The sequence below is a fragment of the Penicillium daleae genome (assembly GCF_028827525.1).
Source record: "Penicillium daleae strain IBT 16125 chromosome Unknown utg000008l_segment0_segment0, whole genome shotgun sequence".
Lineage (NCBI taxonomy): Eukaryota > Fungi > Ascomycota > Eurotiomycetes > Eurotiales > Aspergillaceae > Penicillium > Penicillium daleae.
Window position 1 is genome coordinate 4782937 of NW_026623156.1, and position 26141 is coordinate 4809077.

General features: G+C 51.8%; 8 protein-coding genes across 8 annotated transcripts; 4 read left to right on the forward strand and 4 right to left on the reverse strand.

Moving 5' to 3' along the window:
- Positions 1–1971: 1971 nt before the first annotated feature.
- On the reverse strand, positions 1972–9410 carry N7458_010244 (type I polyketide synthase; the record flags this gene model as incomplete). Its single annotated transcript, XM_056913626.1, has 8 exons — positions 1972–3273; positions 3318–4005; positions 4057–4853; positions 4907–5269; positions 5318–8164; positions 8217–8327; positions 8398–9230; positions 9284–9410. The coding sequence occupies 8 exons, from the start codon at positions 9408–9410 to the stop codon at positions 1972–1974; spliced, it is 7068 nt and encodes a 2355-aa protein (XP_056762475.1).
- Positions 9411–10376: 966 nt separating this feature from the next.
- On the forward strand, positions 10377–11172 carry N7458_010245 (uncharacterized protein; the record flags this gene model as incomplete). The annotated part of the gene is made up of 2 exons (XM_056913627.1): positions 10377–10437; positions 10499–11172. 2 exons carry the CDS (start codon positions 10377–10379, stop codon positions 11170–11172), a joined length of 735 nt encoding a protein of 244 aa, XP_056762476.1.
- Positions 11173–11836: 664 nt separating this feature from the next.
- N7458_010246 (uncharacterized protein) lies at positions 11837–14942 on the forward strand (the record flags this gene model as incomplete). Its single annotated transcript, XM_056913628.1, has 4 exons — positions 11837–12112; positions 12308–12409; positions 12463–14302; positions 14353–14942. The coding sequence occupies 4 exons, from the start codon at positions 11837–11839 to the stop codon at positions 14940–14942; spliced, it is 2808 nt and encodes a 935-aa protein (XP_056762477.1).
- A 332-nt stretch (positions 14943–15274) lies between these two features.
- N7458_010247 (ER lumen protein-retaining receptor) lies at positions 15275–16450 on the reverse strand (the record flags this gene model as incomplete). The annotated part of the gene is made up of 3 exons (XM_056913629.1): positions 15275–15856; positions 15950–16257; positions 16354–16450. 3 exons carry the CDS (start codon positions 16448–16450, stop codon positions 15275–15277), a joined length of 987 nt encoding a protein of 328 aa, XP_056762478.1.
- Positions 16451–18399: 1949 nt separating this feature from the next.
- Positions 18400–18636, reverse strand: N7458_010248 (uncharacterized protein; the record flags this gene model as incomplete). The annotated part of the gene is made up of 1 exon (XM_056913630.1): positions 18400–18636. One exon carries the CDS (start codon positions 18634–18636, stop codon positions 18400–18402), a length of 237 nt encoding a protein of 78 aa, XP_056762479.1.
- Positions 18637–20078: 1442 nt separating this feature from the next.
- Positions 20079–21027, forward strand: N7458_010249 (SANT/Myb-like DNA-binding domain-containing protein; the record flags this gene model as incomplete). The annotated part of the gene is made up of 5 exons (XM_056913631.1): positions 20079–20528; positions 20597–20644; positions 20717–20749; positions 20824–20907; positions 20986–21027. Coding segments are annotated over 5 exons (657 nt in total), but the record flags the coding sequence as incomplete, so codon positions are not given.
- Positions 21028–22186: 1159 nt separating this feature from the next.
- On the forward strand, positions 22187–23956 carry N7458_010250 (purine-cytosine permease family protein; the record flags this gene model as incomplete). Its single annotated transcript, XM_056913632.1, has 4 exons — positions 22187–22808; positions 22868–22940; positions 22997–23103; positions 23157–23956. 4 exons carry the CDS (start codon positions 22187–22189, stop codon positions 23954–23956), a joined length of 1602 nt encoding a protein of 533 aa, XP_056762481.1.
- A 721-nt stretch (positions 23957–24677) lies between these two features.
- Positions 24678–26127, reverse strand: cox5b (cytochrome c oxidase subunit IV; the record flags this gene model as incomplete). Its single annotated transcript, XM_056913633.1, has 5 exons — positions 24678–24854; positions 24911–25011; positions 25138–25296; positions 25535–25588; positions 25749–26127. The coding sequence occupies 5 exons, from the start codon at positions 26125–26127 to the stop codon at positions 24678–24680; spliced, it is 870 nt and encodes a 289-aa protein (XP_056762482.1).
- Between the last annotated feature and the right edge of the window lie 14 nt (positions 26128–26141).

Below are 26141 nucleotides of genomic sequence, written 5' to 3' on the forward strand. Positions count from 1 at the left end.
AGAAGAATGAAAAAGGCCTTTTCATTTTTTCATTTTCCAATTTTCTTTTTCCTTTTTAGATTTGAAATTTAATTATTTGATGGGGGGAATTTATGTTTCTCCCCCTTCTGTCGGTCCTCTTGGGCGTGACCATACCCGTTCTAGAAAACCGGCCCTCGAACCAGACGGCAGTATGGAGTAGAAAATTAGTGGTAAATCATGATTTAGGAAATCGAGGGGGTGTAAATGGGCCAAGAGGGCCAAAAGGATCAAAACGACAGTGTCTGATTAGCGCTGGTGGGAAATAGATGGTGTGGCAGTCATGCTAGTTCTGGCCAAGCAGGCAGTGCACAGTCATCCATAGAATCGGATCATCGGGCGGGTTGATCTAGTTCCCTCCATCGTCATATTGCATCGGATGTAATTCTTGCATAGATATTCTGCGGACTTTTCTCGAGAATCTCATTTATTGAGCTCTTTACTCCTGCAGCAAAGTTACGGGGAGACATATGGGGTCCCATTACCTTTCCTAGTTCGCGCAAAGAGACTAGGAGTCTCATTACCCTGGTTAGATCCAGGGTCTCTGCCTTCTCTCAATCTTCACCAGCTATGGGGCTGGCCTCCATAGCAAAATCATGCAAACTGAAAACAAGTTTAAAAAGAACCCAGGTGGGTGAGCCAGGGTGTAAGCCTGTCCCACCTTCCTAACTTCCCTCTTGCTGCAAGGTTGACGGGCGGCGGCTCTTGACTGGACCAGAGGCCCCCAGCGAGGCCGGCAAGGGACCAGGGGGGCTGCTAAGGCTGCTGAGGCTGAAAGCCTACCCGCGCGCCGCTCGTGGCTTTGTTCTTCCGGAGAATTCACAGCCGGTAGTTAAGCGCCGAGGGGTGAACGGGGCCTCCGCCCAGGCCCCCCTAAGAATCATTCTCACTACTTGAGTGACAAAGAAAAGACAAAACAGATACATTCAATCATACCCGAGAAATCCCATTTTCTTCTTCTGCTTCTACAGGGCCATCAGTTCTCTGCACTGCCATTAACTGGCAAAATAGGGTGGGAGTTGCGGGCTGCCTCGCTCAGGAATGGAAGGTGGAAGGAGGAAGGAGGAAGGGCAGGTTGAGAGAGTTGTAGAGTGACATGCAGTATTGTGTTGGTGGAAGGGGGGCCATGTCCGCTCCTTCTGGCAGGCCCAGTCAATGTTCCCTCTTCGTATATCCCCCACCTCCGACGGGCTACATATGATCCTTCTACGTGGAAGCTTCCTATAGACTCCTCAGAAGTCTGCATTAAGCGCCCCCCAAATCCACTAAAACTGGCCTGGGTGTACACAACCCGGATACTACCTGTCTTATCCCTCGCAGATCTAACTAGCTACGTCTAAAAAGTTCATTTAATTTGCGTGGAGACTGGCGGAGACTGATCACATCCTGCAGTCACTGGTCGCCTGGGCTGTAGTTTGGTTATGTTCAGGTACTCCAAGTATGTGGTCAAGCACCCCACAAATTTAAGAATGGGAGTTGAACCATGGGAGCGGTGTACCCAGCACCTCGGTCACTCTCCGTACCATATTTCTTCTGCTAAATAACGCTGTCCCATTATCGCTGCCGCCGCCTTATGCGCTACAAGCTCACCATTAATTAACTTCAGTCCCAGCCCGAGCACACTCACCGATTTGCTCAGCCGTGTCACATGACTGACTGGTGGTGCAGTCAAAGACATATGTGCTGGTGCCTCGGAGCCTCGGGCTCCAGTCCTTGCCCTTCTCAGACATCACTCACACAAACATCATCTCCTGTGTTCTTCATCGTACATACACGATCACAGTTGTCTATTCCGCACGATTGAAAATAGTCAATGTGAATCTGTGCCATGTCTGTCTTCTTTCTCTCTCATGCCTATCATTTTATATTCATGAACAATGTCTTTGACCCTGAGAGTTTCACAACTATCAGGTTCTTATCCATAAATTGCAAATCATTCTGAGGGGAATACTTTTATAAATCACTCGGAACAGTCTTTGAGATACCAACAATACGACTCGCGAGAGCATGAATACTGCCGCCACCCAAGACATCGAACAAGCTTAGCTCGGCCTGCAAGTTCACCAAGATCCACGTGCGAATCTCGACAGCAAGAAGAGAATCAATGCCATAGCTGTGCAAGGGCTGGCTGGCATCAATGTTTTCAACCGCTGTCTGCAATTCCCGAGCGAGTCGCTGCTTCAGGCAGTGAACAATGAGATCGGCGGCCTCACTTTTCGACTGCACTTTACCCAACTGCGACACCAACAGCGCAATATCATTCCCTTTTTGCCCGCCCATCACCATCTTTGATTTTGTCTGATCGAGGTCTTTCTTTTTCAAATACGCAAATCGCGGGTTGTCAAAGTAGAACGGCCGTTCCAGACCCTCAGACTCAAGGATACCACCCGTGGGTAGACCCGAAATAAGCTGCGTAGGCACCGGTGAGCCACTCCATGTCCCCGTCATAGCCGCTGTCAGTAGGGCATGGAACTCTGCCTCGTGAATACCCACTGCCTCCCATTTCTTCAGGTTGGTTGCACCGCCGCGTTCAGCGATAAGACCAATACCCAACATCAGGCCGAGGTCGATACTAACAGCCGGCAGACCCAAGCTGCGGCGGTAGTGAGCCAGCGCGTCTTGGAATGTATTACCAGCCGCGTAGTTGGCTTGACTGCGGTTACCCACCACACCAGCGATAGAGCTGAGCATGACGAAGAATTGCAGATCGCGCTGTAGAAGGAGTCGATGGAGGATCATCGAGCCGTGCATCTTGGGTCGGGTGGCAGTCCGCCATTGCGCATGGGTCATGTTGTGGTAAATGGAGTCTTCGAGCACGGCGGCACACTGCAAAACGCCTCGGATGGGTGGCATTTCGCGGGCGCATTGATCTAATACCTGGTGCATGGCTGCCTCGTTCGAAATGTCTGCTGCGTAGAACCGGACATTTACGCCCATCGGTGTCAGATCTTGAATGACTGAGATGGCACTTGCAGCGGATGAGCCCGATCGGGACACGATGGCGAGGTGTGTGGCCCCCTTTTCGGCCAGAAACGTCGCAAGATTGGCTCCTAGCCCCCCTGTGCCGCCGGCTAGGAGGTAAGTAGCATCTCCATCGAGGATCAGCGGGTTTGCAAGTTCAGGTGTGACGGGGATGCGGCCATTGGATTCGAAGGTAAGAATGGCGCAGCCATGCCGGGCGGGGTGTGTACCCACTGAACGGCTTTGATGGATTGTGATGCTGGCCAGACATGTTTTGGAAGTGGCATTCGGAAGCTTTGATTCAGTTGGAGCTTGGATATCTGCTTCAACGTTTCTACCGTGCGAGGGGGATCCTCGCGAAGCAGCTTGCCAGCATTGTACGCAGTGTATGTAGCTCCTCGACGGAACGGAGCGACAGACAGTGCTGGTAGATCGCCTTCACTATCTTTGTTTGTCACATTCTCGACATCAAGATCCACGAGAACACCCGCAGCAGCCATACAACGCCAAAGCTGCGGGAGTAATTTGTGCTCTGCGGCCTGGTGTAATATCATGTTCACACCATTTCCATTGCACAGCTGAGCAATAGCCAGCTCAAGGTCTGGATCGCTCTCCTCGAGGATGTACTTCGAGCTGACCCCAAGGGCTTCCATCTCAAGACGTTCTTCCTGGTCACGGACAGTCACGATGATGATTGCTGCAATAAGTCGCTGGGCAATTTGGATTGCGAATTGGCCAACCGCGCTCGCTCCAGCTTGAATAACAACAATTTGGCCTGGTCGAAGCCGTGCAATGTCAACCAAGGCCGTATGTGCAGTACCAAGCGAGATCGCCCATGCGGCTGCGTCTTCGAATGATCCACCCGCAGGGATGTCTTGACACCAGGACTCTGGAACCTGAATTCGTGTCTGAGGAGCGTTTATACCAACACAACCCCAGACCTGGTCACCGGGTTTGAGACGTGAGCAGCCGTTGCCCACTTCGGTGACTATGCCGCTGAATCCGAGTGCAGATACGCCGCTGTGGCTATCAAGTGTTAGTATTCCAAAGCGGAATTCAAGGAGAGCAGTCACGTACTGTACATCTACTGCCATCACCTGGACGTAGACTTCGTTCTCTGCTAAGGAGTCTCCACCGGTCCTTTCGACGGCGGAGTAAATGGAGCCCTGAAGTCGTAATGGGGCACTGATATCACCTACACGCATCAGGTCAGATGTCGAAGAGCTACGATTGGATGCCATGATGCTGAGGAGATGGTCGTCGTCTACCCATCGGTTGATTTGAATACATCCTTCGAACTCCATGTACTCTCGGTCCGTCGTGGACGACTTAGCCATAGCTGCCACAGTCTGCGCGATCTTTTCTGGCGAGCGGTCTGTGTATCTTCCGTCGTTCTTCAGCAACAAGTATCTCAGATCAAGATCCACGTTCTCATTCTGGAGCACTCTTAGGTAGCCAACGGCTGCTTGCATTGCTGGGTCCTCTCCCATAGCCACCCAAAGCACACGCTTGCTATGAAGCATGAGCATCTGAAGGGCGGCAAAATCCTCGGTGCAAAGATCTTGTAGAAATGGCGAATCCAATTCCATCAGAGATATGAGCGTCTTCCCCCGCATGTCAGACACATCTGTAGACCAGCAGACAGTCTCGACGTGCAGTCCATGAGCGGCGAGTTGCAGCGAGAGTTGAGCAGATACTTCCGTCGAGCTTGATGAAAAGCTTGCGGGTTCAAGGATCACGACAGTCGAGTTCTCCCAAGAGACAGTATTAGGTGTTTTTCTACCGATATACCAAGCCGGATCAGGCGAGATGTTGAACCATGCCCTTGTTTTGGAGTTCGATTTGCCATGCTCATGGTCTTTCAATCGTCTGGTCTAAGGTTAGCTTATAGCTTCACTGGTGGCTCACAATTTACCCAGGAAGATACTTGCTCTGGATCAATTTGCATGATTAACAGTCCTCCAGGGCGGACGCATTCTTTTATGCGTTGAATCTCCTCGTTGGCGATTGTATTGCTGCAGATAATAGCCAGATCTATGGAATTTTCGGTCCACGCCGCATTCCGTCCGTCAAATTGGTCAAAAGAGAGAGAATCTGCCCATTCTTGGAACAAGCCTTTGCTCTGTGCGACTCTCTCGGTATCCATGTCGAGAATAGTATAGCTGGAGCAGCGCATTGTCCTGCCGGGGGTTGTTCCCAATACAGAAAGCACAGACTTGATGAGAATGTCGGAACAACCGATCTGCATGATAGCAAGATCAGGATTCTTATGAGCTGCCAGATCGACAATCTTTTCCAGTTAGTGAAAAATACTTGCCCTGGATAGGCAACTACTTACTTTCTGCATTGCAGAGACATCTGTGAGATGATCAGCCACATATCTCTGTATCTGAGTATTATCCAGCCACGCAATATCAGGCTTCCATAGAAGTGTTCCCACCGGAGCTTTGGCTGGTGCAGAGGAAGAGCTGGCGATTTCCTTCGCACCCGTAAGTTCCCGGCACCGCAACTTATTGATGATAAGCTTGGGCTCATCATGCTCGTCTGCAACCCAAATGTCTGCTACGATGTCTCGCTCTCCTTCACGCCGGGTGCGGCAGCAAGTTTTCATCATTGTACCAGCTGCAGAAGACAGATTCGGGTAGATGACGAGACTTTCAAGCGCAATGGGTACAGCAGCACTGGACATATCCAGACGATCGCCACCTATGGCCGCAAACATGGAATGAAATATCACGTCCAGCGTGGTGGGATGAATCAGATGCGAGCTCTGGGCGCCGGCGGGCATTGATGCCTGTGTATCTGGAACCTGGACCACAGTGGTGCAGCAGTCTGCCCCGGCTGCAATTTCCTTGAGTCCCTGGAAGAGAGAACCATATTGGAGACCCGCCGTGCAAGTAGCTTGGTAGAAAATGGCGGGCTCAATAGACCTTGAACATTGCGCGGCGATCGTGGCAGAGTCTTCTCGGACAGTCTGCCACAGCAATTCCTTTCCGGTCGTTCGATCACTACCGCCCTCACTTCTTTCTGTTTTGTAACGCACTCTCACACGACCAGAGCTATTCTGCTCGAGAGTAAAACCATCCGAACAGCTCGTCACGTTGAAATGCCAGCAGTCCTCTGGACGCTGAGCGCTGGAGGATGTTGTTCCACTATCATGGATCAGCTGAAGCACGACTTCGACTCCAGTCGAGTCATCAGGGATGATAATAGCCTTGGTGATTCGGGTTTGCTCAATATGAATACTGGCTACATCCCGTTCTGCGGGTGTGATTTGGCGAATGGCCTCAATAACCATCGCAAGGCTACCTGCCGCTGGGTATAGAATGCGTCCGTCTACAACATGATCTCGCAGCCATGGTTGCTCTTGAACACGAAGAATATTCCGCCAGCGTGGTTGTGACGAGCTAGAATCCGCAGCTGGCGCTCCTAGCAAGTCATGGCGGCCGAACTGACGCTGTCTGTAGTTGCGACTAAGACGGGATTCGGCCCAGTATCGACGTGAATGATCCCATGGATACGAAGGCCAGTTCGTCAGTGGTATCAAGGATGAGGCCAGCCGGTTCACAACCCGAACGCAAACAGGCACTCCGTGAATGTATAATTCGCCGGCGGCAGAAACGGCAGACTGAATTGAATCTTTGCCGCGTTGTAGAACTGAGGTATAAGAAATTTGTGAGAGATCATGCTGTTGTAAAATTTGACGTAGCGGACCGCGTAGAGCGGCGTGCGGCCCAATCTCCAACAACATATCCATGGCTGACTCGCCATGGCGAGGGCGTCGGCGCCGTCTAGATGGGTCATTCTGCAAGAGATTCGATACCGCGTCGAGAAATTGCACGGGAGAAACCAAGTTTTGAATCCAGTAGGCCGGACCAAGCTGATCTGAGCTGATCTGCTTGCCCGTTACACTGGAGAACATCTGAACAGAGCTAGTGGTAGCAACGGGCTGAATATCTGCAATGTGCTTCGCGTAGATCTCAGCCACACGTTGCATATGATGCGAGTGGTAAGCTAAATCCACTTTCAGCCGGCGACAGAACACCCCGGCGGAACTCAGAGCTTTCTGCAGCTCATCGATCCCTGGGGCATCACCAGAAATAGTGACTGAGGCTGGTGAGTTGATGCAAGCGACAGCAATGGTGCCTGTGGAGACAGCGTTGACATGAATCTGTACATCTTCTACAGAGAGGCCAACAGCCAGCATAGCTCCTGGGGCATGTTCTGGATCACTTGTCAACAATTCACAGACTTGGCCTCGATAGTAAGCGATTTTCCAAGCGTCCTCTCTCAAGAGCGCGCCGTAGCAGTACGCAGCCGCGATTTCGCCACTAGAATGGCCCACCACCGAAGCGGGAATCACATCCCATGAGTGCAGCAGGTCAATCAGAGCAATTTGCAACACGGTGCAGAGCGGTTGGCTGAGATGGGCTCGATTGATCTGTGAAGTTGTTTCAGTTGCCCCAAACTCTGCGACAACCGACCATCCACTTGCCAGTTCGGTTCCCAAATACTGGTCTGCTGCCTCGACACTGGCACGGAAGACTGGGTACTTCCACAGCTCAATGCCCATTCTGGAGTACTGAGCACCCTGACCAGTAAAGACGAATGCCAAGCGGGCCTGTCGCGGCGCGTGGGCAAGTATCTCCTGCTTCCGCTGTCCAGCTGGGGGCAAACTCTCGGCGAGTTCAGGGGCGCTGCTAGCAACTGCAAACCCTTTCCAGGGAAATAAGGACCGCCTATCGCTCAAGGTAAATGCTAGGCAGTTGAGGGAAATTGGGCGATTCTCAGCCAGTTCTGTACGGATGAAATTTCCGCTGCGGTCCATCATCCTTTGCAAGGCTGATTCCGTTGGGGCGTTGAGCACAAACAGCTTAGGGTCCGCATCCTGGTTCTCGTTGACGTTTAGAGGACAAAACCCTCTGGCAGCCATCCACTCGTCGGCATGATCGAGAATAACATGTGCGTTGGTGCCACCATAACCAAATGAATTGATACTCACCCGCTTGGGCTGATGTATTGGCCAAGGCGTGAGTTCAGTCGGAACAGCAATGTGCCAGTCAGCGAATGGGATTCGCTTGTTAGGTGTTTCAAAATGGATGTTAGGAGCGATAACACCGTGCTCCATCATCAATATACACTTGATCACCCCCGCAAGTCCGGCGGCGCCCTCCAGATGGCCAATCTACATGATCAGCTGGCCTATTATTTCGTTGTGCAGGACGTCATGAACTCACATTCGACTTGACCGATCCGACGTATAGAGGATTTTCTGATGTTCGTTTCATACTAATGGCCTGTGCCACCGCTCCCAACTCGAGTGGATCACCCACCCCTGTGCCTGTTCCCTATGTGGTGGTCAGCCATGTCGGTTGTATACCAGAAAATCAAGGAAAGATGGAGGAGCTAGAATCTTACATGTGCCTCAAAGTATGCAGTCTGAGCAACATCCAGACCCGCGGAAAGATAGGTAGAGCGAATTAGGCTGGCCTGGGCCTCACGATTAGGCACGGTAATGCTCGTGGTATGGCCATCCTGGTTGGCACCAGTGCCACGGATAATGGCTCGTATCGGATCTCCATCACGTAGAGCATCGCGAGCAGGCTTGAGAATCAGAGTCGCAATACCCTCACCTCGGCCATAACCCGTAACTCCCTCGGCAAAGGAACGAGAGAGGCCATCGGTTGAGGTCATCCGCAGGTTTGCCAGCCACATAGCAAGATCCGGGCTGAGAATCAAGTTGGAGCCGCACACTATGGCAGTGGTGGCTTCGCCCGTGCGTAAACCTTGACAAGCAAGATGTAGGCCAACCAGGCTGGATGAGCAAGCTGTGTCGAGGGTCATGCTAGCACCGCGCAAGTCGAAGAACCAAGAAATACGGTTTGCAAGCAACGAAAACCCCGTGCCTGTGCCAGCGTACATCGGGGCTGTCTCTGCATCACGCATCAACATTTCATGGTAGTCGCGTGTGAAGCAGCCGACATGGCAGCTAGTCTGGCTTCCGACGAGGCTCTCCATGGGCAGGCCAGCTGCTTCCATGGCCTCGTAGGTCACCTCAAGCAGTAGTCGAGCTGTAGGGTCCATAGCGGTGGCTTCTTGCGCCGTGATACTAAAAAAGGGTGCATCAAATGCCGCGACATCCTCGTCGAGAAAATGTCCATTGCGCGCGCTGAGTGTATTCAGTTTCTCGCTGGCCGTATGATGGAATGCATCAACATTGTAGCGGTCGGATGGAATAATTCTCGCTGCCGCTATCAGAAATCAGCACAGGCCGTTTTTCTCTGACTATTGATGCACAACATACATCTTTTGTTTGATAGTAACTCCCAAAACTTCTCTGGGTCTGAGGCGCTACCTGGGAATCGACAGGATAGGCCAATGATGGCAATATCACCAACCTCATCCACGGGGCCATAATTGAAGTCGCCCATAGTTGAGTGTGTAGAGTAGTCAGTGATAATTTTCGTCAACCCATATCCAGATGAAGTTTCGTCTCGTCTTTTGAGACTGACGAACTTTCCGAACAATCGAAAGTTTCGGCCATTCCGATGCTGGCCCGCAGGGCGTCCACGTTTTCTGAAGACAACGCAATCCTCCACCGAATTCATCTACCAGTCACAAGTGGCCCATCTGTCTAGCGGCTTTGGGAGACAACTTGTTTGAGAAGGAGATTCTGAAGCACATACCAAGCACATAGGCCGTTTGCTCCAGCCAGCCACCGTTCTTAGCGCGACGTGGCGTCGAACTGTTCAGGAAAATCGCACTGACCGTTTTCCTCTCAACCAGCCACGGCCATTAGTTTGATGGGGCGTTGAGTAGTACGAACAAATGGCATAGCAGCGGAGGGTGGCTTCTGTTCGTGTCAGAATTTAGGGTCATCCATAGCGACGGAGACTTGATAATTTGGGCGCGAATTTTTTGGACTCGTAATAGTAATACGGATGGCATGAGTTCAGATCCAGGGACAAGAGAAACGGTCTAGCCGGGAAGGCTTCAACGTCCTCTGTCTTTTGACCAGTCTTGTTTAATAAACCCTAGATCTTATTTCTTGGTGGGGCAGACCTCATCTCTAGGGTTCAACTCATGACTGACAAGGTGATTTTGAGGTCTTGTTGGAGTGTCAACCTTACAAAGCCCCACTATATCGGCGTAGCCGTGTGGACCGCGTATTGGGTGTTTTATCCCGACAGTATTTGCGCTTGTCCGATTTAGTTCCAAGGGTGATCCACCGTTCATCCGAACGACTTGCTGCAGTATCAAACTCTATGCAAAACAATTAATTTATTTCACGACGCCTGGGACCAGCGTTCGGCGCGTAATTACCGTAGATAAGCCACACTTAAGACAGAGCAATAAGAGCTGCAAAATTTCGTGTCAGCAATCCTTGAGCTTCCACAATGCGATTCTTGTGTTTACACGGTCGAGGGACAAACTCGGATATACTTGAGGCTCAGCTTGGTACGAGAATTTTATTCTTCAAAGACTCGTTCAACTTGGTATGGAACAGCTGATTCTTTAGCGCCGCTACGTCGTCGGCTGGCTCAGCATACGCTGGAATTCTTTGACGCCCAAAATGCCTGCGCCGCAGCCCCCGGGATATCAGGCGTATATCCGCCGCCGTATCTTTGCTGGTACAAACATGGAAAGCCCGAAGAAGTCTCGGTCGCACTAGATGACCTGCGTGCTGTGCTTGAGGAAGATGGACCATATGATGGCCTGATTGGGTTCTCTGAGGGCGCAGCTCTGATAACCAGTCTTTTGCTATGTGATGAACATGCCGGGCATCGTCCGCGTGTCCAGTTAGCAGTACTGTTCAATAGTGTAGTGCCGCTCATCGCCGACCCTATAGCCATGCATCACGCATCATCACCGCTAGGTGAACTCGTGCATGAGCACCACAATCACTATCTGGCCCTTCTACAGACCGATGGACAGGTGAACGGCCCTCTAAGCCAAGCGCGGGGTTTCAGCCCAGTCGGACCTCTCCGCATTGCGGTCTCGACAGTCCATATCATTGGCGACCAAGATCCATTTGCCCCCTCATCACAACTGGTAGTCGGTATGTGCCGTCCTGAACGGGTACAGATGCTCTGGCACGACGGCAGTCATAAACTACCTCAAGCTGGAGAAGTGCTCGACCATTGCGCAGAGCTTATTGAGACAGCAATTATGTTATCGTCGTTGGATATCTAGGTTCACCGTCGATAGGTCATGTTCATATGTATATCAGGTCAACCTATCATACGAGGTCAATGGAAGAGTTACAGTGGATGTGTGATGTGCACCTCGTAGGCATGTTGAAGAAAAGGATCAATTTTCCATTCCAAACGAAAATCCTCGCCAGCAGCAGCAGCAATCGTTGTGTTACACACAATCCTGCGTGATGTTCTCTTGTAAGACGTGTTTGTCCATGACTCCACCTAATCAGCCACCGCCCCGGGGAGGAAACTCAGCTGAACGATTGACTGACTTCGCTTACAAATGTTCCGAAACCTAAATTGCCGAGTATACAACTCCAGCCAGCCAGCCACCAGCTGGAAAAAGAAGTAGCAGGCTGACTGACATGAATCATATTCCAAAGCTCGAAGCCACAGACTGCGGCAGACGAGTGTCATGGTTGCTACGTCTAAGCCGTAACCGGATTAGCAGCTTCTCGCTGCAGGGCTAATGCCGAGAGGTGCCTGTTTTGTATGGATAAATGGTATCCTTTTATAGAAAGGTTTTGTTCCGTTTATCTAAGTTCTATACGACATATGGAGTAGCTCAATTCCTCTCTCTTTAGTAACATCCTAAAGATACTCTCCTTGCTGCAAGTACATCTCTTCGTCTATTGTTCCCGAAATTAGCTTTTGTCAAAATGGCTCAACTACTTCCAATACCTACAATGCTTGAGCGCCGGTCAGAAGCCGATCCGAATCGTGTGTGGGCCAGATACCCCGTCTCGGCCACTTCGTATACCGAGGGCTTCCACACAGCAACATACGGCCAGATGCGCACTGCTGTTGACCGCGTCGCTCACCTTCTGAGCGGGAAGCTTGGGCAGAGTGAATCGTTCGAGACGTTGGCCTATATTGGCCCTAATGATCTGCGCTACCATATAGTTCTCATCGCTGCTATCAAAACAGGATATAAGGTCTTTATGGAAAATCCTAATCTAAAATTTGAAATCTAGCTAAAATACGGAATAGATGTTCTTTCCTTCCCCTCGCAATAGTATTGTAGCCCAAAAGGAGCTATTAACACGCACCGAGTGCAAGATTCTTTTAACGCCCGACCATGAGCCGCAGGAATCCCGAAGCCAATCGTCTATACTCATAACTTCTTTTAGCGTATCGTTACAGCCAACACCTTGCCGGCTCCAGAAGGGATGAAGCGTGTTGATGACCTTTTTTTGCGTGGCGAGTTTTTCTCTTTGCTGCCGGCTTTTCACGTGAGTGAAATAATAATAAGCTTTCAACTTTGAGATATTGACTTCCTTGATAGATTGCGGGCATTGGATGGGGCTTTGTCCTTCCCCTGTACAGGGAAAGTATTCCAGTACTCCCTCTTCCTGGTCGACCACCGTCAACTGATGGCTTCTTGGAAGCGGTACGACACGGCCACTTCAACTGGGCGTTTGTGCTGCCCGTCATCATTGACGAGCTCACCAGTAATCAAGATGCGTTAGCGTTGGTGGTAGAGAAATTGGAGTACCTCTTCTATACCGGTGGTGCTCTCCCCCAAAGTGCCGGGAAGCGTGCTGTGGCTACAGGGCTCCCGGTCTATTCAGGATTGGGGTCAAGCGAATGCGCTGCCTTGCCTCAGGTCCGTAGTGTTGAAGACCGTCTACATCCATCTTCGGAGACATGGCGGTATGTGCACTTCCATCCGGCGATGCAAGCAGAGTTGCGGTATCGCATGGACGACTTGTACGAGCTGGTAGTACGTCGATCGTCAGAAAACCCCCATGCACAGCCAGTATTCGCTCTCTTTCCATATCTGCAGGAATATGAGACGCGCGACCTGTTCAGTCCTCATCCAGATTTACCAGACCTGTGGATGCATCGTGGTCGTCGGGATGATCTTGTCGTCCTGCTCAATGGCGAGAAGACTAATCCGATTTCCTTCGAGGCTGAGATCACTGCTCATCCGGGCGTGCGTGGTGCCCTGGTGGCTGGCAACAAACGTTTTCAGACTTGTCTCATCATGGAGCCGGTCCCGGAGGCACTGCAGCAGGTAACACACAATACTTCAGCCAAGGAGTATTTCATCAACGGGATCTGGCCTACCGTTGAGGAAGCGAATCGCCATTGTCCAGCCCATGCTCGAATCTCCCGTTCCAAGATCCTCGTACTTGATCCAGATATGACCATGCTACGTGCGGCAAAGGGCACTATACAACGCGCAGGAACTCTACAATTATACGCTAATCAAATCGATGCACTCTATAGGGAGGAGGAATCAGCCCTGCCCTCTGCCATGCCACGTAATCGGGAAGATGTTACATCGGCTCTGCGGTCAATGGTGACCGAGATCACAGAATGGTCAGAGCTCCACAACAACGTTGATTTCTTTGATCAAGGCATGGACTCGCTTCAGCTATTACGGCTAAGTGCGGCCATACGGTCACGTTTGGGTCTTTCTATCCCTCCTTCAGTGATTTACAGCAACCCTTCAATTACCTTGTTGATCACGAAGATCTTCCAAGATGCACCGGCAGATGTCGAGCAGGATCACACGGTTAAACTTCAGCAGATGCTACAGCAGTATGAGCAGCAGATTGACCGTCTCACATTGAAGCCTGTAGAGACATCAACAGAGCCCAATCTCCCAACCAGGAAAACTGTGGTTCTCACTGGCTCTACGGGCACAGTGGGATCCTTCGTGTTAGCACAGCTGTTGGACGATCCTGAAGTCACACACATCTACTGTCTCAACCGGTCAACGGACTCTGGATCATTACAGAAAACTCGCAACCTCAAGCGAGGAGTCCATACCACTCCCGACCCAAAGCGAGTTACTTTCCTCACGGTCGATCTAACACAGCCATCCTATGGCTTGGACCCTTCAACGTTCAAGACACTTTTAGATACAACAACGCAAACCATCCACAGTGCCTGGCCAGTCGACTTCAACCAGCCCCTAGCTTTCTTCCAGCCCAGTCTCCAAGCCCTAGTAAACCTAATTACATTCGCTCACCGCGCAAAACACAACCCTGCACTCCTCTTCCTCTCCTCAATCAGTGCCATCAGCTCTGCTACAGGTCTCATCCCAGAGAAAGTCTTCCCGGATCTGACTGTACCCGCTCCTATGGGCTACGGCCAAAGCAAATACCTCGCAGAACGTATTCTAGACCATGCAGCAACAACTCGCCACACCTACGCCTGGGCGTAGCCCGTATCGGCCAAGTCTCAGGCCGAGCTCGGGGGCCGGAGGGAGCCTGGGCAAGTACGGAGTGGCTCCCTAGTCTGGTTGTCAGCTCACACTATCTGGGCGCATTGCCAGACTCCCTGGGTAGTGGCCGGATGGAAGCAATTGACTGGGTGCCTGTTGAAGAGCTGGCTCTGATTCTAGTCGAGCTTTCTAGCACGTTGATGGCGGGATCGGAAGCATTCTCTGTCTTTCATTGTGTCAACCCAGAGGTCGTTGTATGGAAAGATCTACTTCCAGTGATTGTTGAGGAATTGTCGACGCCGGAGAAAAAAGTGGTGACTGTCACCTTCGAGAAGTGGTTGACGCGATTGCAAAGGAGTGCAGCCGAGCTTGATCTGGACGGAATGAAGGTGGACGAGTTCTTGCTGAAGAATCCTGCGGTGAGGTTACTGGATTTCTATTCTCAGCTCCTCGTCGAGGATGGGGATAAAGGAAGATATGGCAAATTGGCAACTCAAAATACCGTGTGTTTAAGCCAAGCGCTGGCTGGCCTGCGTCCAATCCAGCCAGAGTGGATGCGCAGGTGGATTGGAGAATGGATCACCAACTGAGATAAGTAGGAGAGTTCTATAGTGAGTGCATCAGACGGCATACTCATGCCTTACCCGTTAGGCATCTCTTTACAAGTCTTCATGGAACAGTAAAAGTATAGTGATGACATGCGTCTCATAACAATTGCTTGCTCCATAAATGCAACCATGATGACGCAGCATCAGGCACTACCCTATGTACCGAAAAAAAAAAAAGACAAGCTGATGGCTGACACAAAGCTAAATATAACAAGAACTAGCTCGACTCCACTCCGCGAGCAGTTCCGCTCCGCTCCGCTCCGCTCAATCCCGGCCATAATCCCTTTCGAGAAACTGGCCCAGCGGGGGCTAGATCAGCCAGTCGTGCGAGTTCGCGGAGCATGCTGGCGGTCATCCAGGTAATCATCCGCCAAGACACCTTCAATCCCGTCCTCATCCTCATCGTGACCACCATGCCGACCCTGGTTCTCCAACGTATCATCCGCGGCAATCGAGATCCCCCGCGCACCCCACCGGTTAGTATTAACCCGGCCTTCGCCGCCCTCTTCCTCATCTCGCAGGTGCTGCTCCTCATCCGTCGATGCGCGATTCGCGCGGAAATTCACCACCCGGTTCACTAGCCAGCTCTTGCTAAAGTCCTCCGAGTCCACGACGCCGCCGTTGCGCAGCTTCACCCGCTGTCGCGAGTAGTACACCCAAGCGAAGTCAATGTAGAATGCTGTCTGTACGATGCCGAAGACAAACGCAATCGGGTCCCAGTAGTGCTCGCGCCCGAAGCCGCGCACGAGCCAGTTGAGGATGTAAAAGGCGCGGTAGGAGCCCAGTGCGGCGAGGTAGTATGAGTCAATCACAGTGGGCACGGTGGTTTGTCGGAGGAGCAGCAGCTGCGGGAGGACGCAGACGGATTCGAGGATGATGGAGAAGGCCCAGAGGAGCTGGTATTCAAGGTGTCCAAGTTAGCAGGGCATTATATGGAGGCAGGCATTGCTGTTCGCAGTAATCAGCGCTGGGGATTCATCAGATCTTACCTCCAAGAACCAGTGAGATGGGAATTTCTTTTCGAAAATCAGGATTGCAAGTGGCGACAACACGACGGAGACAAGCACGGAGTAAATCCCAAGTTTCCAAGCGCGTTCACGCTCCCTCGTGCGCGGGAAGACCTTCATCATAATGAAGATCGTATAAAAGGCCGAGGCAAGGAAGAAAAGCTTGAACGAGACATTCCAAATGACCGCCTTGCCGTATGTCCGTACCGACCACGTATCCGGATTTAATAGATCGAGATACCGCGTCACAAACACTACTGCATAGAGAAGCTGTGTGAGAAGCGAAACACCTGTATCATAACAGAAGCGTGTTAGTTTCGAGTTTCATCTCTGGTTCGTAGGTTTGATCTGATCCTCGCAGGTCCTTTGCAAGCAAGGTATCTTACCCTCGGCGCTTTTGTTCTTATGGATGGCCCAGATCAGTAGACAGATTGAACCGAGGTGAGAAAGGTCCGCTAAAACGCGGAACACGTTCCACGCCATGGCGGGTTGAGAGGATTGGGGGGGATTGAGAGGGTGTTTGTGTCCGGCTTGGTTGCGGGATGAGAGTGTCTGAAGCGCGCGATGGTTATTTGGTCGCGGAGGGATGTAAAGCTGGTTCAGTCAATAGATGAATCCGGTTATCTAGCGCTCAAGATTCTTCAACAAGGTGAGTTCATAAGTCGTGCTAGGCGGCGGGCGTATGTGGTAGCTTGGCTTGAGTCTGTTGCCTGGCCCTTTAGCCTCAAAGAGGAGCTCTCCCCAGTCTCGCTCGTTATCCGCAATCTGAGCTTGGGCCACCTCACGTGAGCGATGACGTTGCCCTCGTTTCGGATCCCAAACAAACATTCGGTCGCGATGACCAGGCCTTGAGAGTATGGATTTTGTACCTTGCGTGAGTATGTACACGTTTAATATCTGGCCTTCGGTTTGTGAATATGGAGTATATTACTTTGACTATGGATTCTAGCAATAAATTGCAAGACCCTTTTTTGACAGCATGTTGTGGGGCCTGGTGTGCAGATCATGAACGTAGTGGTCGACGGAGCCATTTTAGATTGGAATTGGGTACTTGTCTATGTATCTTGAAAAAAGAACGACGAATGGTGTATATCCAATGCGGCTAGGATGAAGGAATTCAAGACTTTTAATTATATAGAGGAAATGATATCATTGCATGAGCTAAATGCGAGAAATGCAATATGTACCTGAAGTGCGTCGACTAGCCGTCTCGAACTAGCACATCTCAATCACTTTAGTTAATTCGAATTGATTGATGAGTAAGACATAGAGTTGACGCAGGCTCACGATGCTTCTATGAACTTTACTGAAGAAAAACTCTAGATTTGAGATCAAACTTCTAGTACCATTTAGTACCTCAAGAGTCCAAGATGGGACCATCGAGATCAACCATTCATAGCTCACAAGCCTAAGACAAGTCATTCCTCTACCAACCACACGGTCGCTTGCACCCTCAGCGCAAGCTAAACTACCACTCGAACAGGTAGACATTGAAAAGCGGCCCTGATCCCATAGGACCGATCAGAATCATTCAAGACAAAGATGTCACCAACCAGAACATCATCGCTCTCCTGCCCAGTCACAACCCAGGCCTCGCGGCCATATCAGAATCGATTGATAAGATGACCCATGTCCATCACAGTGTCGACCACACCAACCCGCACGAAACCCTCGAAAAGGGCATGACAGAGCGTTGAGGAAATGCTGAAAGTACACACGGACCCTGAACCCCCTCCCTCAATGGATGCTGCAGATGACAGCCACATTGTTTCGAGAGGATGCAAAGCACGATCCTGCCAGTGCCATCCCCAATGAATGCAGGATGGCGCGGGCCATGGGCGATTTCAATTGGGGCGTTGGTGAGGAATTACTCGCTTGAGCCCCGCGTCGGTTTTCTTGGTTTAGACAAAGCTGGGCTGACTGGGGTGCTTGTAGGGACAGACTCGATTTGGCGCTGGTCAGGGGATTAGGGAGAGAAATCAATATATTTGCCTGCTTCCATGAGCCATCTCAGGTCATGGATCCCAGAGGCTCAAGGGAGTATCTGGCTACGGACGGTCTCAAGTCTTGGTTCTTTTCTACATCCGAGCATGCCCTGGCATGACTGATAGAGAGCAGAGAGGAGGGGTATCGTGGCTGTCTGCGGAACCCTCGTGTGGCTTGACCTAGCCAAGCCCAATCGTGGTGGTAGTAGAAGCAACGCACGTTTTAGCAGCCTACTATGTCCATTCATACCGATGGCGAATGCTCTCGTAGCTATCCAGCCGGTCAATCTGTCAGAACAAGCAGGGACAGTATAGACACATACTCAACGGTACAATATGTACGCATGCGGCTCGATAATAGACAGGTCGACCGGCAGGGGCCTGCTGGACCCAACAACGGCCAGACCATAGGGAGACAGACAGAGCTATTCGTAGTTGAGCCCTGGACTAGACTAAGATGGCCCCCTCCCCTCCCTCCCCCCGGTTGCCGTCCGTTGTGGTCATCCTCGCATTGTGAGAGCTCGCCGGGTCACCGGATTCTGGAGCAGTCCACTCGGCGGACGTCTTTGGACCAAATGTTTCATGGAAGAGGTCGGACGTGGCCCATCCTGCTTCTGCAGCGACATTGTGGCCAGTCGAATTGGAGGGCAGCACGAGCCAATTTGTGACAGGGCCCCCGGCCATCGGGTTTCCTCGACGAACGGTGGGGTGGGAATGCACCGGAGAGGAGGATGGGGGAAAGATGGGAGTACTTTGGGTATTTGGGTATTTGGGTATTTGGGCAATTGTCAAGCTTGAAAAGGTCGAGGGCAAAGGTCCGGCCGGAGCTGTGTATGTGTCTGTCGATGTTTGTGTTCTCGGAGCTGGGTCTTTGTCTTTTGTGTATAGCTTCGGTGGGGACGGGGACTGTCGCAAAGGGCCTAGAACCAGCCGAACCCCTCCCCTTGCGCTCAACTGGTTCTTTGCGAATCGACTCTCTCCAGGTCAAAAGAAGCAGAGTCATGGTCAATCGAAACTAGAGTCCATAGAATCGTTCCTCTATAGTCATCGAGGGCATCGATCTGCAATCGCGCGACTCGATCCTTCTACTAGCAACGGCCCGCCTCCATTCTTCTTCTTCTCAGCGTGATATGAGGTGACTCCCCGCTTCGGTTCCCGTTCGTTCTCCTCCTTCTCCTCTTCTTCCCCCTTCTCTCTCATCCCGTTCCTCGCGATCGTCTGAGTTCCTTGTCCCTCTCTCGATTATCCTGCTATCCTCCTCATCCTCTCTTATCCCTTCTCCTTCTACACTTCACGACTTTCTTCCTTCTCCTTCTCTCTCCCCCCCCCCCCTTCTCTCTTCCCCCTCCCCCTCCTACTATTCACCATCTAACCTAACCAACCACTATCCCTCCTTCCAGCCTCATGTTCTCCCCGTACTCGGAAGAATTCGAGGTGCCCGATTCGACTCTTCGACCATGCGATTTTGATCTGTGAGCTAATCCCCTTCCCTTGGTCTCAACATAATCTCTCCTGTTGTCCCCTACCGCGAGCTCGGTTCGCCTCAAAAACAAAGGGACAGGGAGGGCGGAAAGCACTCCTCTACCCCGGTCGGGTTCACTGGACTACCCCCCGCGAATCCTCTCTGTTCTGTTTCTCTTTTTTCCTTATGGTGCAATTCTTCTATTCTACCCTCTTGTCGTCGCATTGGTTTCTCTCTCTCTCTCTCTCTGTCTGATCTGGTTCTGCCTGGGATGCGCCTGTGTCATCGTCGTTAGTGTAACGATGCCCACTTGCCTAGATGTTGACCCAAGGCGCCCCTGTAGCAGTTCTGCTAACCCCCCATACGCGCGTCATCGCGTGTGCAGATGAATCGGCGTGTGATTGAAACCTTTCAGCATGTCGTGAGTCCCTCGTCTGTGATCTCCATTCGGCTCCTGTGCTGCGGGAGGGAGACTACTTGCGCAGACAGCCAGCCAGATCAGACTTCCCCAAGAGAGAGCGGGAGAGAAAATCAGTGAATGAGCCCATGATTCGCATTCGATCTATCTTCTCGCTGTGTACTGCCAGTCGCACCATTTACATCGCACATTTGTTACTACTCGTCCAGCCGAGGAGCTATTGGAGCTAACGCAACGCGAACCAGGTCCCCTCCGACTTCCAAACGGATCAAAACTTCGGCCACAACCAGCGCCCCACCGCATCTTCTTGCTCAACAGCAGCTCCATCCCTTCCATCGGGTCCCGACTTTTGAAGGCATTCCTATTCCTACAGCCCCAATTCCCCATCAACAACAGCCGCAGCCGCCCCAGCAACATCAGCAACAGCAGCAGGCGCAACAACAACATCAACAGCCCCAACAGCAAGCCTCCTCTCGCAAGCGTCCCCAATCGCCGACTGTGGGCTCCTCCACGATGATGGCTGCACAGATGAGCGCAACGGGTGGCGCAATTGAGGGTGACCCCACTGCTCTGCCACCCGCCGCGGAGCCTGCCCCCAAGAAGAAGGGTCGAACCAATACCCCGTGGACTGCCGAGGAGGAACAACGTCTCAAGACCATGCGCGACGCCGGTCGTAGTTGGAGCGAAATCGCAAAGGTGCGCCTTTTTCAAACTCGCCTTCCATCGGCTGCTGCGCAAGCCTTTGCTAATCCGAAGTGTTGCAGACATTTCCTACACGGACTGAGGGCAGCGTGAAGAAGCATTGGTATAAGGTATGGAATAAATGAGGTCCCCCAACACTGGCTTGCCACTATATTACAGTTGCGCTAACCTTTTTTTTCCAGGATATGCACTACGCTGAATTTGCCGAAGATGAGGTATGATCTCTTGGTGGTTCATTATTGAAGAGGTTTCGCACCCCCTCGAGTTTCCCCCAACTAACTCTGCGCAGTCCATAAAGCTCCGTGATGCAATCAAGGAGTACGAGGCAAACAAGTGGAAGGTCATCGGACAGAAAGTCGGCAAGCCTGCCAAGGTAGGTTGCACCCGTCCGCATCCACATGGATTTCCCATTGACTGTGCATTCTAATCCGATCTTCTTTCTTCCCCACAGGCTTGCGAGCAATATGCCAAGGAACATTTCAAGAATCTTTGAGCTTCTGCACTTGATGACCTCCTCTCCTGGACCCCACTGACGAAGTGATGACTTGACTTGTTTGATTTCTATTTTCTGGGCTTCTTTTTTTTTGTGATGCATCTAACGAATTTGGCATTCCCAAACCCCCCGGATTCTGCAATTCCATAGCGATGCAATTGTCATCAATGGCTAACGGGGGCCACTGATAATACAAGGCTGATGGAGTTGGTGATCTGGTCTCTTTTGTCTACCCTTTTGATTCTTTGATCTATGTCTCTGATGTTGCCTGGAATCTCTGTCCCCTATTGATCTTTCTATCTGCTCGGGCGTTTGCCTACCCTCTGGCGCCATACGGGCTGTCATCTTGATGTCTTCCCCCTCTTATTATTTCCTCCGATCTATGTGTTGTTTTTTGATTTCCTTTCTTGACCAATACTATGTGGATGATTCCCCCAATCATTTTCAGTAGCTGCGCGAATTAGGCCCAAAACAATAAGCCCAGCCTCGGCGGGCCCGTCCACTTGGCGTACACTTTGTCCCCGCGGCGGAAGCGGAAAACCGCCGATAAGCGCACGCGATCTAAATTTTTCTTCCCCGCGGCAACCTTTTCCTCTACCCCCCACAGTCATATATTCTTGTCTCTACCACCGACCTCGGTGTCGCTTTCTCATCTTAATTGTGGTGTCGAGTCTCACTTCTATTGGCAAGCCCCTCTGCCAGGTGAATGCGCCCTGCTCCACTGGAATGCTGCACTTGTTTTTCCAAACGCCACCGTCCCATCCCGCTAACTCCCCATTGCTTCACAGTGACTCATTCACATAGCAAGATAACAGACAGCGCTCTGTTCTCTCGACTTGCAAGCCTCGAGTACAGATCCCGACTCCTGCATTGGCTCTATCCCGGGGACGGCTATCATGAAGACGAGTAGTCTGGGATTGTCTCGTGATCAAGGTATCCTTTTTATAACCTGCATGAAGACCGGTGTTCGGTTCGCGGGCAGAGGGCGTATTCTTTTTTGCAATATCTGATCAGTCCTTTGCCCGCGGCCGTTCTGAGATCATACGGTTGAACTTGATCTGGATAATTCCAGCGAAAGGACTCATGCGCTTTTCTGCTTTCTCCCGGTGTTTCCTGTCCGAAAGTGTGTGCGTATAACTGACGGAGTCTTTTTCAGAGTATGGCCGTGGAACATGAAATCGCCACCGTAGCGGTGCGCAATGATCGAGACGATGATATTAAAACCGTTCGTTCGACTGAACAACCCATCGATTACGAGAATAAAAAAGATGCGACTTATCCACCCGAGAATGCGAATCGGTCGAACCCCGCTGGCTCGCGCATCGGTTCCCTGCTGAGGGCTTTCGAGCAGCAACTGGTTGAGTATAACCTGGAGGCGCGAGGCATTGAGCGCGTTGCACCTGATGAGCGCATGAAGCGCCTGTCGTGGGTGTCGTACCTGCAAGCATTCCTGCTGTGGGTGTCGATCAACCTGGCAGCGAACAATATCACCCTTGGAATGCTCGGCCCCGCGGTGTACGGACTAAGCTTCACGGACTCGGCCTTGTGTGCTGTGTTTGGCGCAATTGCTGGCTCCCTGGTCTCCGCGTGGGTGGCTACCTGGGGTCCCGTGTCGGGTATCAGGACTATGGCGTTTGGCCGGTACTCGATGGGCTGGTGGCCAAGCAAGATTATTGTTCTGCTGAACTTGATTCAAATGATTGGTTATTGTTTGATAGACTGTGTGGTGGGAGGGCAGATCTTGTCTGCTGTCTCGCCGGGAGGTCTCTCAGTTGCTGTTGGTATGTGATATCTGAAGTGCAAGCTATGTTCGGATGGCTTGGCTGACTCTTGACATCAGGCATTGTCATCATTGCAGTCATCAGTTGGGTGGTGGCTACTTTTGGTATTCAGGTCTTCCACTACTATGAACGGTCAGTCTTCTCTCAGCAGCCTCTGTTCGTACTCCTTGCTGACCATCGAGAATCAGATTTGCGTTCTTGCCTCAGGTGATTGTTGTGTGCATTCTCTTCGGCGTCTCCTCTCCCAAATTCGATCTATCTACGGTCTCTCAAGGCGATCCCCGAACGGTAGCCGGTAACAGGTTTGTTATATCATGGAACTACTATTACGCTATCCCTATTTAACAGTGTTCTATCTCAGGCTATCATTCTTCTCCATCTGCCTCAGCGCAGCAATCACCTACGCCCCTCTCGCCGCAGACTTCTTCGTCTACTACCCCGAACACACCTCCCGCCTCTCAATCTTCTCTCTAACCCTAACTGGCCTCGTCTTCTCCTTCACCATGGCGCTCGTCTGCGGCATCGGTCTCGCCTCCGGAATCGGCGCCTACCCCGAGTACGCCGCAGCCTACGATCTCGGCCAAGGCGCCCTCATCGTCGAAGGCCTCGGTCCCCTCCACGGCTTCGGCAAATTCTGCTCCGTAATCATCGCTCTAGGCCTCATCGCCAACACCGTCGCCCCAACTTACTCCGCCGGCGTCGACTTCCAGATCCTCGGCCGGTATGCTGAAAAGGTACCCCGCGTGATCTGGAACACTGTCGGCGTGATTATCTTTACTGTCTGCGCGCTGGCAGGTCGTAGTAATCTCTCGGAGATTTTCACGAATTTCCTCGCTCTCATGGGTTACTGGGTTGCTATCTGGTTTGCTATCTTAATCGAGGAGTTTGTGTTCCGCTGGCGGACGGGCTATCACTGGGCTGCGTGGCGTGATCCGTCCAAGCTGCCCATCGGCATTGCGGCCTTTACGGCGTTTGTCGTCGGTTGGGTGGGTGCTGTTCTGTGCATGGCGCAGGTGTGGTATATCGGTCCCTTGGCGAAACTTGTTGGTGAGTACGGTGCCGATATGGGTAATTATGTTGGCTTCTCGTGGGCTGCGCTTGTGTACCCGCCGCTCCGATTCTTGGAGCTGCACTTTGTGGGTCGCTGAGATGGATGTTGGATCGAGGGCTTTGGTGGTGAGATTAGATCAGCAGTTTTTCGCCTTGCCTTCGCTTCGTGCTGGTATCTGGGATGGCGTGGTGGTGGTACGATTGTCGTTCAACACCTACCCTCGCACACAGGGATCTCAGCCCCATTATTGTATAGTCTTGCTTTAGATGGCAGCATCGGAAGGGCTATATCAAAAAAAGTAATTTACACGATGCATAGTTTCATGTTACATGAGCACGATTATATCTCTATTGGAACGATTCGAACAAATTCCCCTTCTAGACCTCGAGGAATGAATGTTTGCCCCCGTTGTGAATCACATCGTACCACCTGAGAAAACTAACCCCGATAAGACAATTCTTGCTCCTCCCAGTCCGCGTAAGCCTCGACAGCTGAGATGTGATGTCCCGCCGATCCCGGTTAAAGTGTAGGTAGAAAGGAATATCACGATATGTCGAGAAAGCAAAAAGAGGAAAGAAAAATATTAATCAAAAGTACATCCCCTGGACAACTCTCATTTTCATCCACTAAGAGAACTATTCTACAAAAGAGATTGAGAAACGGCAAGCCAAAGCCACGCAGACAGGAACAGATACAGGAATAGACAGACAGACTTGCATGATGGCTCTCCCACATACAAAAACAGGGAGCCACCATTCACACTGTATCAGTATCAAAGGTTTTCAAAACGCTAGGGTACGCTGGATCGAGCCCCGGATTTACCGGTACCAGTACTCGGGCTTGACGTAGTCGGCGAAGGTCTTGGGCTCCTCGGGGGCGGGGTGGCCGTGGCCGTGGTCGTGGTGAGCGTGGGGGTCCTCCTCGGGTCCGACGTAGTTCAGCTTGACGACGTTGCCGCACTCGTTGCAGCGTTCGATGGGGCGCTCGCGGGAGACCTGCAGGCGTGATGGTTAGTTTTGATATATTTCAAAGGTACTTGGGGGGAGCGTACGGTCAGCCAGTTAACCTGGTGGGAGTCGGCGGGGTAGCCAGTGCAACCGGCGTACTGCTCATCACCGGCACCGGTGACGATGATGGGGTTCTCGAGTGTTCCTGTTTCCGGTAGAGCTTTGGTTAGCGCGTTTTCCCCTTCAAATGCTGTATATAAACAAGTGCCGATTATTGGAGACGAATTGACGCGCGGGTTCAGGCCGAATAACAGAAATATTGTACACATACCCTTGCGGGAGGCATCCAGAGGACGCATGTCGAAGATGTCGATGCCCTGCATCTTACCGATGAGCTCGAGACGCTCAAGACCGGTAGCCTGGAGGTAGTCGGTAGGGATGGTACCGGGCTTGGCACCGGGGGGAATCAGATCGTCTTCGGTCTTGATCTCTGTAGTGCGCGAAAGAAATCCGATTAGTACTATGTTCAGAGCAAGATTTGCAAGCAAGTTGCGTCCGATATATGAGCTGTATCGGGAGGGGCCTTCGGCCCACGTTTCTGGCTTCCAAGCAGCTTCAGTAGCTCAATTGCTTCATGGAAACCGATACAATGGTCGAGCTGGACCCCTCATCGATAGTGGAGGCATTGTCGGAGCAATTGGTTGCTTCATGGCCAGGAGGCTACTAACCATCGAAGGAAAGGATCTTGCCCTCCTTCTCAACAGCCCACTTCTTCTCGTTGCCTATCGGAGACAATCGCGTTAGCCGACATTCATCCACGGTGTCTTTCAATCGTCGTTTCATGAAATAGTGTGCTGTGACCCAATTGACGCGGACGGGGAAGGAAAACGGCGAAGGTCGGGGGAGGTCGGATCAGGCCACTGGGGATTGAGGATCACGTACGGCGCACGATCGAGGAAGAGAAGGGGCGCTGAGCGAGAGTGAGAGCACGGGCCGGCGAGCGCCTCGCGATGGCGGAAGCGGTGCGTTGGAGGAACATCGCGGTCGCTGGATGGACGGGGGTGGAGGAGGGGAGTTTGGGGGATGAGCGAGAGTTTGGAGTGCTGAGGTTTGGGCGAGGTTTGAAGCCGCTTCGACCCGTCATCGCCTCTGATTGGCTGTATTCTGTGCGCCAATGGCCCGCGGGTAATGCGGATGACTCAGCGTCCGATTGGCTGATGTCACGGCAGGCGACAGAGACTAAAGGTGCACAGGCCGGATTGGGACAAGTAGGGTTTAGGGTTGGGCGGATGGAAGTATAGGCCAAGACAAAGAATAGCATGTGACTTCTGGCTC